This window comes from Orbicella faveolata, unplaced genomic scaffold, assembly GCF_042242905.1.
Source record: "Orbicella faveolata isolate gen_17 unplaced genomic scaffold, um_ofav_v1 contig_24, whole genome shotgun sequence".
Lineage (NCBI taxonomy): Eukaryota > Metazoa > Cnidaria > Anthozoa > Scleractinia > Merulinidae > Orbicella > Orbicella faveolata.
The window spans coordinates 17719672-17735000 of NW_028301552.1; the positions used below are offsets into that span (position 1 = coordinate 17719672).

The 15329-nt window shown below is 42.5% G+C and overlaps 1 protein-coding gene across 1 annotated transcript in view; it reads left to right on the forward strand.

Moving 5' to 3' along the window:
• Positions 1-15329, forward strand: part of LOC149110692 (uncharacterized) — a 148908-nt gene that overhangs the window by 65435 nt on the left and 68144 nt on the right. The window contains exon 16 of the mRNA XM_089292104.1: positions 9806-10090. Within this exon, the coding sequence (XP_089148230.1) occupies positions 9806-10090 (285 nt within the window). The remainder of the gene's footprint in view (positions 1-9805; positions 10091-15329) is intronic.

Sequence of the window (15329 nt, forward strand, 5' to 3'; positions counted from 1 at the left end):
TAATCAGCTTTTTTGGACTGGCTCTGCATCCGGGTATATGAGCCTGAGAGGGGGCGGGAGAAGTGGTATGGCACCTTAGACAAAACCCACCAGCTAGTTTGAAGAACATTCTGACAATCGGTATCTACGAAGGGCACGCGTTCGTCATCAAAGACATTGCCAGGTTGGCCAAAAATTATGCATGCACTCATTGCAGAGCGAGATTCACAAAAGTCTGCCATCTCCAAACGCCATTTCCAAACCTGCAGTGCAGGAAAAACGGTAATCGATTGCCCCGGTAAAAGGGTCGAAGCCCCGCAGACAGCTTTCGAGAAAGCTTTCTATCCAAAACACAACGCTTCGAAAGAATCGCTTCTGTGGCTTGAGCGAGAGGCCAAGCGGTGGAAAATCCACATCCACCACGTAATGTGCGGGCATGGTGGCGAGCGTTGGATTGAGCGCACACCTGTGGACGGGTACAACCACGCAACGAAGACTGTGTTTCAATACCACGGGTGCCACTGGCACGGGTGTTGAAAATGTTACCCGCAAGATCGTGACAAAACCATTTACCGCAACAACCAAACGCGCGAAGATATGTACCAAGCCACAATGAAACGCACAAGATTCCTGCGGGAGGCCGGCTACCAAGTTATCAAGGCATGGGCGTGCGAAGTTGGGAAAATCGACGCTGATCCGCCGCAGGCCAAAACAAAAAGCTACCCGCATGCGAGCTTGTACGATTTCGAGGCATATGGCGATAGTAATCATCAGAAGGAGCCGACTCCTGCGCTCACGATAGAAAACGCTCACGTGCCAATGGCGGTGAGCATTGGCGACACCCTTGAAAGAGGGCCCACCCACATCTGCGAAAGAGACCCCGTGGAGTTGGTCCGCAAGTTTATGGAAGAGCTGGAGAGACGCGGAAAAAACATCCAGGCCCAGGTACGGGTGAAGTTTGTGCCAGAAGACGTGCACCTACTGCCAAAAGCGCAGCGACAAAAAATCGATGAATGGTACAACCAGGTTCCTGTCGTCGGGTTCAACTCAGGAAGTTATGATCTGAATCTGATAAAAAACCACTTCGCTGACCGCCTTGCTGAAACATCACCCAAAGTCAGAGTGGCAGAAAACGGGAACAAAACCATGTTCTCGCTCACTTGGGAATTCTGTTTCCTTGATATCATCAACTACATTGGACCGGGGACGAGCTACGACAAATGGGTGAAAGCCTACGGATGCAAGACAGTGAAATCATGGTTTCCATATGAATGGTTTGACACCCCCGAAAAGCTTGATTACCCTGGGCTCCCAAAATACGAGGAGTGGTATTCGAAGTTAAAGGGCAGATACGTTCTCACTTGGGATGAATGGGAGGGGTGTCAGCTGTTGTTCAAAGAAATGGGCATGAGAACCTTCTCAGACTGGCTGCGGTACTACAACAATCTCGATGTGGCTCCCGGCCTTGAGGCTCTGGAAGAAATGAGACACTTCTAGACTGAGAAGGGAATCGACATTCTGAGAGATGCTGTCAGCATCCCAGGCCTGAGTTTACATTATTTGCTCCGGGGAGCGGTTGAGCGTGGTGCGGAGCTTTACAGCCCGGGCAAAAAAGCGTATGAGATGCTGAAAGAAGTTGTTGTCGGGGGGCCGAGCCTGCTTTTCACAAGATACCACGAAGTTGGTGTTACAGGGATAAGGTCTCATCAAACATCAGAACCGCATCTTTGCAAAAATATCCCTGGTTATGACGCCAACGCTCTATCTTTTGACCATGCTCAGAGAAATGCCTTGCAGCATGGAAAGGGTCGTGCACGACGAGTTCCAAGCGGAGGCGGCTCCTGTACTAATGCACAGGCTCAAAGAAGGAAATTGGTTCCGATTTGCCGAAGTCGACATCAAGATTCCAGAGCGCTTGCGTCCAAAGTTTGAGGTGATGTGTCCTTTCTTTTACAACAAAAAGGTTCCTGCCGAAGCTGTGCCGAAACATATGGCTGATTACTTAACCAGAACCGGCAGAAATCGCGGAGACGGAAAAAAACTTGTGGGGGTGCTGTCTGCAAAACGGATGCTAGTATACTCCCCTCTCCTACCATGGGGCGGTAGTCACAAAGGTTTATAGAACAATCGACTACCAACCAGCCAAGATCTTTTCCTGGTTCGTGGAGCAGGTGACGGAGGCACGCCGGACAGGAGACGTGGATAAAAGCAAGGCGCTGCTCGCTGAAGTGTTCAAACTGCTGGGAAACAGCGCGTACGGGAAGGTCATTGAAGCTTTGGAGCGGCAAACGAACGTGATTTACACCAAATATGAGAAAGTGGTCGACAAAGCCTTGCGAAGTGCGTATTTCTCTGATCTTGAAGAGATCGGGCAGGCGTATGAGTTGGAAAGCCGGAAGCCTCGGATCACAATCAAACAGCCGTTTCAGGTTGGAATCGCTGTCTATCAGCTGGCGAAGCTGCGGATGGTGGACTTCTATTACGACTTTCTCGACAAATATATCGACAGAAGAGATTTCGAGCTGATCCAGATGGACACGGACAATAACTACATGGCAATCTCTGGTGAGCGGCTCGAAGACATTGTCCGGCTGGAGCTGAAGCAAGAATTTGAGGCGGAAAAAAATCAGTGGCTGGCTTGGGACAAGTGGAGCGGCCACACCCCAGGTCTCTTCAAGCTTGAGTGCGAGGGCAGCCGGATGATCGCGCTCTGCTTGAAGTGCTATTTCGTCCACGAAGCAGGGGGCGAAAAAAAGAAGTTTAGCACGAAGGGGATGTCGAAGAAGCAGCACGAGATAACGTGGCAGCGTTTTAAGGCAGCGCTGGAAGGCAGCAAAGATATGGCGACCAACAGAGGTTTCAGTATGCGGGACGGGTAGATGGTCACTTATGAGCAGCAGAAACTGGGGCTGAGCGCTTATTACAAGAAGCGGTGGGTGCTGCCCGACGGGATACACACCAAACCAATCGAATTTCACATTTAGTTTACGTCAGCCGGAGGAAGATTGGTGTTTGGAGGGTCAACCAGCAGTTCTTCACGAACGAAGCTGCGCTTCAGACCGTCGTGCAAATAGTAGAGAACGGGTTGATCCGGTTTGGTGAAAGACCTTTCAATACTGAAAACTTTCAAAGACCAGATTGGGTCTGTGGCTTTTTTTACACCACCTTCAAGCTCTCCGGGTTGGTAGAGATAACGAACTTGGACAAGGGCGGGGAGTATTTTTTTGCTTTTTCCAACAGGCCTTGAATAAGATGTTGATGGCCTTGCATAAACAGTTTTTTCTTTGATGGCAATGGCAGGTCTCTTGCCGAGAAGTCTTGTTACCTCGTTGTTCAAAGCCGAAACAACTTCAGGAAGTCTTTTCACCCAGGCAGTGGACCGAGACCCCTCAGTGCGTCGCATTTCCACGACGTACTGGTGGCCGAACAAGCGCTCAGCCAGGGTGCGGTTGAAACGTTCAACAATGGCCTGGTCGCGGTGAATGTCAATGCGCCCGCGCTGGATATATGTTTTGTGCTTGTCCATCTCTTGTGTGACAGCGCCCATGAATTCGCGCCCGGGGTCAACCTGCAGCATTTGAGGCCATTTGAGAGGCGAGCGCTTGTAAATCCTCTGAAAGGCCTGGGCAACCTCATCAGAATTTTTCGAAGTCAGGGGTTCAGTCTCTTTGTAGCGGCTGGCCACGTCGACAACGGTCAGCGCGTATTTGTAAACTTTGCGGCCACGACGGAGCTTGTCGTGCGACAGAAAAAGAAGGTCCGCCTGGTGGACCGCATTGGGTGTGGGAACGTCGAATTTCGGCCGAGGAATTCGCCTCGGCACGGGGAGGAATATCTGCCAGAGCGCTTGCCTGATCAGCCACTTTTTTGCGGTTTCTTCAGGTACCTTGGCGGCTTCGGCTAATTTTTTGATCGCGCTAATTTTTTGAACTCGCTCTGGGCTTCTTTCGCCCGGCCACCTGAACCGAGAATGCTGCTGCGGACATTGACTTGCGCGCCCAGGGTACAGTAAATGAAAGCCTCGATTGACTGGTTGATTCTCGACAAGCCCACCTGCATCAAACCGGAAGCTGTGTTTGGCGCAAACCAGTCATACTGGGCCACGGCATCAGGTTCAATGAAAGAAAGCAGATTTCCTTTGCTTGCCGCCCCACCTTCATCACTGAATTTATAGAACCCTCCTGGATAAGCGGTTCCTGTTTTCAAGGGCCCGTGCCCTGTCACGCCAATGTATACACTTCCCAAGCCGTGGCTTTTCCCTTGTGTGAAGCGAAAATCGCTCGAGGGGTCTATGCCGAACTCGTTGCATATCCTTTTGTACGAAGCAATGTCATAATGATTGTTCATTTGGCTGAACGTCGGGTCTCCGGGCAAAGCGCTTATGCTCTGAATACCACCTAGCTGGTGCAAAATGCGCCTGACCGTGAAGTACACGTGGAAGATATAAAAAGCTCTCATCTGCGGGGGAGATTTAGCCCACTGTCAAAGATTTCGCGAGAAACTCCGCAACCTTGTGTTGCGCAGAAAACCGCGAAGTTGAGCTGTTGCGGCCAATATTTCATGTCTGGCCCTCCCAACCAGTGTTTTGATTCGGTTCCAGAAGTATGCCTGAGTTTGATTTCTTGAAATATTTCTCTGAATTTTGTTGTGAAATATTGTTCAGGCGTGACGTAGATTTTTATTTCGGCGTTGAATGTTTTCTTCAAGCTTGGCGCTTTGCCTTCGAAAGGTACCGCAGGGATGGGCAAAGAAACTTTTGAACCAAGTGGCGACAATTGATAAGGAAAACCACCGCTGTCTCCCGAACCAAGCGCTTGTTTCATTTCCGTGCTCCAATACCGCCTGTCTGAGCCGAAGATGCTTTGAAGCGAGCCTTCGCTTTCTTTGAAAAACACCTCTGCGGTTGCATTGTTTTTCTCGTCGATGCTTTCTTGTGAAATGAACGGGCTTTTGTCCGCTTTTGGAAAGTGGTTTAAAAAATTTGTTCATGCCTTTTTCTTCGCGGCATCCGCTTTTTTCACAAACTCAGGATCTTTCCACAAATTCGCCATCTTATTTGGACACAATTTTGTTTGTTAAATATAAAAATGGTTGTTCTCACTATTGTCACACAACAGAACGGAGAGACTATCTATTTTGAAGAGCTGATACTGAAAGTACATTTCATGAAACTCATATCTTGTAGTTTATTCAACAGTTGGGACACTTTCAAAAAAGAAGGTTGAGGCTCCTTGGGAGATAAAAACAAAGATAGAGCTTTGTCAGTTAGTAAATTACCCCCAGGGCATTATAATTTAGAAAGGTTAGCAAAAGAAATAGACGGTCTGTTCGACAAATATGGCTATAAACAGTTGGAAACAGAAATAAATCAGCCTGTTGGCCAGCTTGTAATCAAAAATTTTGGGGCAAAACCGATTGAACTTGATCGCGATTTAGCCAATTTGCTTGGTATTGGGCGAAAGTTGGATCTTATAACTTTAGTAAACCGGCTTACATCTCCAACGATATATTTCATTCATTGTGATTTGATCGACACAAAACGGAATCTGTTCAATAGCAAAAGGTCAGATGTCTTAGCCCTGTTTGATGTGAAAGGGAAGCCTTTTGAAAAGGTAAGCTACCAGGGTTCTCCGCAACAGGTTTTGCGAGTCTGCTCTTCAGACGAGTTAATAAATAGCATCACTATTAGCGTGAAAGATGAAAATGGCGAACTCTTTGATTTCAAGGGCTTCCCGCTTCTTTTTGAATTAGAGTTAAATTAAATTTCTTTATATACACAATGTCTTCAGCAAATCTGTTACCTCCAACCGTGCCGCCTGTTGAGCCCCTCTATCCAGTACTGGCGGCGCCTTCTGAAAATTTCTGCTTGCAAAAGATCAACGAGATTTCCAACACTTTGGATCATGAGGTCGGCCACTATCGCCTCGTTGCTAAAAAATACAAACGGGCAAGAAATTCGTTAATTGGAGTGCCGCCGGCTCCAGTGTTCTCTCGGCAGCATTTTCCAGTGCTAGTTTTGGCTCCGCTCTGTCTGTGGTTGGCCTGCTGGCAACAGTTCCTTTAGGCGGCGCTGGGGGGTGCTTCGCTCTTGTTTCTTCGGGGCTGATAATTGCTAGCAAAAAACTCGATTCGAAAATAAAAAAACATCAAGAGACTACCATGCTCGCCGTTGCCAAGCGGGACACAGATTGCTCTCCAAAGCTTTGAATAACAACGAAGTGTCTTCCCACGAGTTTGACACCATCCTTTCCAAGTTTCAACAGTATAACGCACTCAAGGAACGAGTCCGAGCAAAGATGCTTCGCCAACCGTCAAAGGGAAAGCTTACTGAGGCCGATTTTAAGAAACTGGAGAAAGACATCCACGGCAGACTTGAAGCTGAACTTATAATAAAAATAACAGACCCCCCAGCTTCGAACTGAGTTTTAGAGACAGACGGTTTTATTTTCATATTATAAAAACATGCTAGTCTGCTTCCACTTGGTTGCGTTTCTTGTGAATGAATATTTCACCATGGAGTTGCAAAAAAATGCTCGCGATATTACGTGCGAGGTCGTTTCGGCTATGCTTGAGGCTGATTAAAACAAGCTTTGTCTTTACACAGATGACAGCTCAGCTGGTCATTTCTTTTTTTAAAGCTGGGAAACCCCTTTCTTTTGTTTCAATACATTCCTGAGTGCTTAACTTTCTTTTTCAAGCACTCAGGAATTCAAATGTGACGTGTCAATGTTGTTTGCTAAGATAGAAAGAACATTCTGGAACAGGAAATGACTCATTGGAAAGTGTTTAGTGACGCAGTTTTAAATTCTTGTACATATAAATCAGCGTCATTTTGAAAGAGCGATGGAGAAGGCAAGGTTTATTGAATTTCGAAGGTATTTTAATCAAGAAATGTTGACTTTTATTGATGGTGAATCCAAAATTGAGGAGCTTCACCACAATATGGTGTTGTCTTACCCAGAATTGGATGAAAACTGTAAACTACCAGAATTATATTTGAGAACAGATGCAAATGTTGATGAAGTCATGGATGAAGGGATAGAAGAAGACGTAGAACCTAAACGTAAGAAGAAACCCAAAGACTTAGTAGCAATAGAGAAGAAACTGAGAGACAGCTTGAGTGAAGAACGTTTTGTGGATTACACACATGAAACACTCAAGTTGAGAATGGAAAATGAAAACTATTGCATTGAGACGTTGAGATACCTTGATAAAGCAGAGTCTGATGCAAGAAAGTGAATTGTTTACTTCTCTGCATTAAAAGGCCAAGTTCTGAAGAGGTTGAAAGAAATCATTGGAAAGAAGATTAGGTCATACTTGGAGATGACAAATTACAAACAGTCACATGCGTATTTCTTAATCAATCTCTATGATTTAATACAAGAATACAATAAGCTAATGTATTCTGATGCATCTCTTTGTTTTTTCAAAAATAATATCAAAGAAATCAAAAGCATTTGCCAAAAAAACGAAATTTTTTTCAAGTGAGAGAATGTTTCCGATGCATCGGAAAAAATATGTTAATTTCGTTTGCAAAATAAAACCACCTACACATACAATAATTTATGTTAAGTGTTGAAGCCATTGACGAGTTAACCACAAAGTGAAGCCGCTCAGTAACCTTTCATAAAGATTTCGTCGTAGTCATTCTCGTCATACACGGGATAGCCAAGATAGTGTTTGACTCCATTTTTATAACACTCAGAACATAGTCCATTTCGGCCACAAGCACCGTCGCATTTATAGCAAAACATGACCTTTACAATTCTTGATCGTTTTTCGCAGAAGGGTGCCTCTTCAATGGCATCATGTACCTCATCCCAAGCCATTTCCTTTTTTTGCCTCCTTTTTATTGCTAGATACTCCTTGTAAATTGTCTCACGAAGCTCTGGAGGGAGGTTTTGAATGGCCTCGGAAAGTTCGTAGCTTTCTTTCCGGCTACGCATCAACCACGCACACTTACAGCTCTTTCCGCAGTTTTCTTTCCGGCCACGTATCAACCACGCACACTTGTTTGTTCCTCGAAACATTGCCGCTGTTCGGGCGGTATAACGGCGGGGTCGTTTCTATCTAATAGGTATCCCTCCCCTTCCCCGTTGTTGTAAGTAGTATAGGGGGAGTCAGACAAATACTGTTTCAAAGAGGGACCCAGTATTTCCCCATTTTGCAACCCCCCAGGTTCAACTGAAGCGAGCTTGCGAGCTTCGGACTTAAAGCTGGGGGTTGCAAAACGGGGAAATACTCCTCCCTCTGCGAAACGGTATTTGTCTGACTCCCCCTACACTACTCCACTACGCTATCAGGACTAATAGAACATGCTTGAAACACAACTAATTGTTTAAGTATTGAAGGTAGAATCCGTGAACCTCTCTGGCAAGTATTTCATCTTTCAATGCGATGACACTAGATTGACATTAGTTTTACCACGAATCATGAAGGTTTCAGAACGAGATGAATCACGAAGGTTTCAGAATGAGAACAATTTTAGTCGTTTTTACTCAGAAAATGTCATTTTCTGAGTAAAGGTGGGACATTGACTTTCACTCCTTTGCTCGCTCCTTCCTTCCCTCCTTCGATTTCTGTTAACTTTTTAGAAACTCCGCTGAGCAGTATATAAAGTGGTGGCCGTCGGTTGCCCCCAAGTCGGAAAAGATTTATTCACCAAGTGTTTTGTTTCTGTGGCAATGTTTCTTATTCGTGGATCATTTCTGCACGGTCGACAGCGCATGTTTTTTTTAGCTTGAAGTTCACACTGTTAAATCAGTTCAATGCTGTTCAATAGTAATAGCGCCGCTACCGTTGATTTTTCATCGGAAAGCAAACGCTGTGTTTTGCTTAATGTTTTTTTAAGCATTGAAAGGGCAAAGGCTGTGTTTCGGTAAACTTTTTTCATATCCGTTATTTAAAAAACAAACAAACAAACAAAAAAAAAAACTCAAAACAAAATTAGTTAAGCCCGTTGGGAATCGAACTCATTACCTCTCGCTTGTCGGGCGATCACCTACTCCACTGCGCTATTTGCATACGCAGAGGCAGCCGTGACATTCTTCCGTTGAGTGAAGAAAATACTTCATCTTCCAATAGCGTGGTGCTCAATCTGAAACCCTAGAGCAATTACGAAGTCAAGGTTGTTGCTCTCCTGTTGGGTTTCTAGGGGATTTGCAGGCTTCCCCTGCCTTGGCACCTTTGAAAGCTCACGTTAATAACCCACTGCGAAATTGAAAACCACTTGAACTTTTCTTTTTTTAAATCTGGTTCTAAACGTCTTTAATTTTTTCCTAAGAACGGGGTCTTAGCATACTGAAGATAATAATAAAAGAAAAATAAATAAAAATAATAAATAGGATCTCTTAGCTCGTTGTTGAGTTATATGCACGTTTTATGTAAAATCAACGTTAGATAGGTTACACTGTTGAAGTTTAAAGAGAGTTTAAAACCACCTAAACCCTAGATATTTTTAAGATGGTCATGAAATTCTTTAATCTGCTCAGAAATGGGTCTTAACATACTCAAGAATGGGATCTCGTAGGTCGTTGTTTAGTAATAAGCACGTGTTAATTTAAAATTAAGATAACATAGGTTACACTGTTGCTTCGCTGTGAAATATTATTTTAGCACCGACTGATATAGGCTGGTAGTACATGTATCGATCAATCAACCTACATGTGTTGCCTCTTTACTACTTACCTTAATTATTCCATGGTGGCTATAGAGATTTTTGTGAATAAACGCTCGCCGTCCCCCAAAAACTATTGTTTTTCTTTTTTCAATAACAGAGTTTTGTGTTTCACAATTGCATCAAACCAAATTTTTCTTTGTTGTTTAGTTCCTGGTTATGTTCCACGGGTGTATGGATACGATCGTGGTTCCAACTCTCTCGAGATTAACTGGTCTCCTATACCTGAAGAAGATACTCATGGAGTTCTTCTTGGCTACGTGGTGTATTTTAGACGTTATGGTTCCTACGAGAACTTCACCACTGTCAAAGTGACCGCAAGTACCCGAGTATTGAGGATTACAGGTCTCATGGAGGCCACGAGATATGAAATCAAAGTTGCAGGTCGTACATCTGCTGGAGAGGGTCCTTTGCGTACCAGATATGAGAGCACAGGTTGGTAGCTAACTGTTGAGTTTATTAATGAAGGATTTCCTAAATAGCAGTTTTGAAGCACTTGAACGGTTTGTTTTTAGTAGTGTAGGTGGCGCATATGGGCCGTAACCAATCAGGAGCCGATAAAAACAATAGGCTATTGTTTGGGGAATAATGGATTGTATTGTTCTCCAAATCCAAGATGCCGACTTCGAAATTTCAGCCAATTAGGAGCTGAATTGAAAATTCAAGATGGCGGCGCCCATGAAGTGAAAGGGCGGCCATGTTGGAAAACAGCCCACCAGCCTCGATAGAGGATCCGGGATCGGTCTCACAGATATCGATGGCGACACGCTCATTAAAAAAATCGATAAAATACTGACAGTATTTTTTCACGGATTTCCATGGCGGCACAATCGTTGAAAAAATCGAGAAAATAGTACAGTGTCCGGCCCCAAAAACGCACAGAGGTGGATCTTGCAAGCAGCCATGATGAGGACTGAGAGGCTTGGGTCCGAAATTGACCTATATAGGGTACCGCCGAGCACGATGGCACGATGACATCATTGGGAATTAATGAGAATGTGCTACATGGATTACATCGTCTGCATAGGCAATGAAATACTTAAAGTGGCTTCCCCGGTCCCCCTCTCTTAAGGAGAGTATTAAACGAAACATCACGAAATGTCAAATGTAACAAACTTTAATATCAAAACGTTTATATTAACGTTACAAGATATGACGTCATTAACCTCGTTGCAATATTGATCGAGTAAAGACGACTGGTCTCTATCGCCTTCACATAATTTCAGAATTTAGAATTTCCCAATTTTTAGAATTCAAGCTAACTTCATGTTAGACTAAATCTTACTCTTTAGAAAAACATCAATCAAATTAACTTCCAAATAACAAATTGTCCAGTGACATTATCATATCCTCAGTTTGTTCGATAGTGCATTGATAGTCTCCCTTCAACTCCATCACCGTGTGTTCTCGTCTGTATTGTTTGTTCGTGCGAGCTAAATCGAGCCATTGTCTCTTCCCCGCATCCGTTTCCTTGCTAAGGTCTGTAATCATTTCATGCATTCTCTCTTCTTTCAACATTCTCTCTATCTTCCTTTTGATTCCATTCTGATTATTTCGTCTTCTTCTCTCCACAATTGTAATTACCATCGCGGAATCCACCAATGGCGATGGTGTACCATCAACTAGAGTTGTTGGGAAGAGAGAGATCTCTCTCGACTTCCAAAAGCGCTTTTGAAATTAAAGCCTCGAGCTCTTTGTCACACTCTATCCTCAATTTGAGTTGTCATACTTGGAATCAAAATACTGAAGTATTTATACCGTTCGGCGCTTAGCGCTTAATCAAGTTACTATGTTCTTTGTTGTCTCTATGCTTATTCAGAATAGCGCGCGCTTTGAAAACGTTAATAAATATCGCGTACCTCCTATCCCTCGAAGTGTTTCGGGAGATTGGGAGGGATTCGTGTGGTTTGTTCTCGTTTTTAGTTGATTCGTAGGAGTTGAAAATAATAATAATAATAATAATAATAATAATAATAATAATAATAAAGGTTTTTGTGCGCATTTAAAAAACTCAATGCGCTTACATTACTATAAAAAAATAAATTAGTTAAATCCTATAAAATATTTGTAATAACAGTAATAGATAAAATAAATGAAATAAATAATCAAAATACAGTTCCTCATAAAATAAAATAAATCAAAAGTAAGATTTTCGAAACAAGAATGTTTTGGGGGCTGATTTAAAAGACGAAAGAGAAAAGGCAAGGAGTCGATGTTTTTCTAATTCTCGAATCGTTTTACGCCTGTCAATGTGATCGGAACATGTTAGGCATCGCTTAATCAAGATGCCGCTTGTTTTGTGGTTCTTATGGCTATTCAAAATACTGCTCGCTTTGTTACATAAATGAATAGGTGTACCCTCCTACCCCTCGAAGTGTGTCGGGAGACTGGGAAGGATTCGTAAGGTTTTTATTCTTGTTGGTTCGTAGGAGTTGAAAAGGCAAGGACTCGACTTTTTTCTAATTCTCGAGTCGTTTTACGCCTGTAAATGTTATCTGAACATTTTTACGCAACGCATAATCAAGTTGCCGTGTGCTTTGTTGTCCCTATGCTTATTCAGAATACCGCGGGATTTGTTGCATTAATGAATGGGCTGTACCTACCATCCCTTAAAGTGTTTCGGTTAGACTGGGAAGACTCCATGGCCACCAAGACAGGAAGGAAACTACAAAGGACGGGGGCACCCAACGGATCGTTTCGGCTAATTATCTGTTCGGAAGACCTTTAATCCCCTGTGATTTTCTGAAGAGAATTGTCACCTCGAACATTCGTGATATGAGAAATTTAATGTCTGTTGTTTTCGAATTGTAAAAAAATGTCGTTTTGTGTACCGAAAAAAGATCAGCTATCATTTTCGGAAAGGCGATAAGACCTAAGGTTTTGGGGGAATGGACAAAAAAGCCCTAATAAATTCGAGAATACTCAAGTTCCCCTAGAATAACCGAACAGATAACTTTTTTTTTAGCGCAATCTAAAATTAACCTTCAGAGCTTTAAAAGTACTCCAGATAGCCTAAAACAGCGTTTAAAAGCATTTGAGAGAAAACGGTTGATGGGTGCCCCTGAAAGGAGACGTGTGCTGAACGTTGTCACATATTAAATGAATTCTCTCAAGACCGTTTGACTTATAAACGAGTATTTGCAAAAGAATAGACAATTTGACGTAAATAAGAACCAACGAGAAGATGGGGGATATGGGTACGCGATATCACGTGGTTAAGAACAAATGAGAATCAGGGGTGATGGGGTATCCCCTACAGTAACAATTGTTACTGAATTGTTTAAAAATGAACAAAGAGTCATGATGCTTACTTTATAACTTTTATTGAATAATACTAACATGAACTCCGAAAGAGAATTGATTACAATTTTAACTCTTTAAGTCTTGACCGTCTGTATTCCGCAAAGTGTTGGGAACTAGACTCGTTTCCAGTTTCTCAGACTCTTGGTCCCAGGCTCCAAAACGCACAATATTCTGGCCTATTTGTCTTTGTCTTTGGTCACGAAGTCTTTGTCTGATCCGTTCCTTATTCTTAGCATAATAACTTCTCCAATATTCGTTGATCCGTTCCCTATTGTTTTTACAGTATTGTCTTCGGTAATTTCTGATGTGCTCCTTGTTCTGTTGACAATAGGCTCTCTGGCTGCTGGCGAGTCGTTCCTTGTTGTTTTCATACCATCTTTTAGGACGGGTTTTTAGAATCTCAGCGTTCTCTGCACGATATGTTTTTTTGTTGGGCCAGGATCGGAGCGATTCATCTTGTTTGGCGTTAGACGAAATCTTCAAGCAAAACGATGATTTGGAACAATACACGAGAAAATTCAACCTCGAAATGCATGGAATCCCTGAAACAGACGATGAAGAGCCTGAAGATATTGTCCTCGGCTTGGCCAAACTAATGGAAATAGATCTAACATACGAGGACATCGACATAACTCATTGCTTGAATAAAGGAAGCAAGTCACCGAGACCAATAATTGTCCGTTTCAGCAATTATTACAGCAAAGAGCAAATGTACCGAGGGTGCTGGAAACTTCGCAAGAAGAGTGGTTTAAGAGGTTTGGGAGTGGACCCCAAAAATGTTTTATCAACGAGAACCTAACTGCTTATAGAGCTGGTCTATTCAAGAAAGTCCGCGATCGTAGTTACAGAGATTGGAAGTTCTGGACAACCGACGGAAAGATTTTTGTCAAGCCTGATCCCATTAGAGATGTGATTGTCAAAATCCAAAGCGAAGGAGATCTAAACAAACTGTAACTTTATTTGTGTCCTGCAATTCTTAAAAATCTAAATCTTGTATCTAAGTATTTATTTATCTAATGACTATTTTCAATTTCGCGTTTACCTCATGATGTTTATGAATTGCTTCGAGAGTTTGTTCAGCGCTACTTGGTTGAATTGGTTAATCCCAGGAGAGGAGGTAAGCTTTTTCACAGATTAATCTGTGTTGTTTGTGTTTTTGTTTTTGGTTGTTGTTGTTTTTTTATTATCTTTTGTCAGGTGTCTAATCTTTTGTAGTACAATATAATACAGTGTAAGTCATTTGCATAGTTACCTATTATTGTACTAAACATGTCATCTTTGAAAATTATATCACTAAAGGTAAGGGGGTTGCGTAATGCTGGGAAAAGGAAAGCAATTTTTTCGTACTTGAAGAATCAAAAGGCTTCTATATTCTGCCTGCAAGAGACTTTCTCAACGAAAGATGATGAAAAGATATGGACTTCAGAATGGGGTGGGAAAATTATTTTTTCTCATGGCACAGAGAACGCCAGAGGTGTATGTGTTATGGCAAATCCAAATAGCTTATTTCAAGTACAAAGTGTAGAAATCAATCTAGAGGGCCAGTTCATAGTAGCCAAACTAGACGAAGATTACTCAATAGTAAATATTTATGCATCAACTGATTGACATCAACAACCAGCATTTATAAGAACGCTCAGTCAAGTCTTGATGTCAAAAACTAACTTATCAAAAGTTATAATAGCGGTTGATTGGACCACGGGATTAAGCAAATTGGATAAAAGCGGAGGATTGCCTTGGAAAGAGACTAATTACAGGAATGCACTTTTAAACCTCATGAAAGAACTAAACCTCACCGACATATATCGTGCAATCCATCCGAGTACTAGGACTTGTACATACGAATCTAAAAGTCTGAGACTCAAATCAAGAATTGATTTTTTCCTTGTATCAAAACAATTCATTAATCATGCAATCAAAGCAGAAACTCGCACATCGATAGCACCAGATCATAAAGCAATATTCCTCAGTTTGAAGATAGAAAACAGCTTTAAGCGGGGACCGGGAACTCGGAAATTGAATAATTCATTATTACAAGATGAAAACTATTTGTAATTGATAAGAGACAGCTATGCTTTGATAGAAAATAAGTACCAAGACGTCGAAAATAAACAACTCCTCTGGGAATTAATAAAAATGGAAATTAGGACAGAAACAATAAGCTATTCAAAAACGAAAAGATTTAACATGAAAACCCGTGAAGTCGCGATTCAACTTAAATTAGAAGAACTGGATCGAAAGATATGTAATGACACGAACTTAAATGACGAGATTTAACAGAATTTGAAACGCTCAAAAGCGAGCTAAATGAAATCTGTTAAACGAAAGGGAAAGAAGCGATGTTTAGATCGAAAGTAAAGCGGGCAGAGGA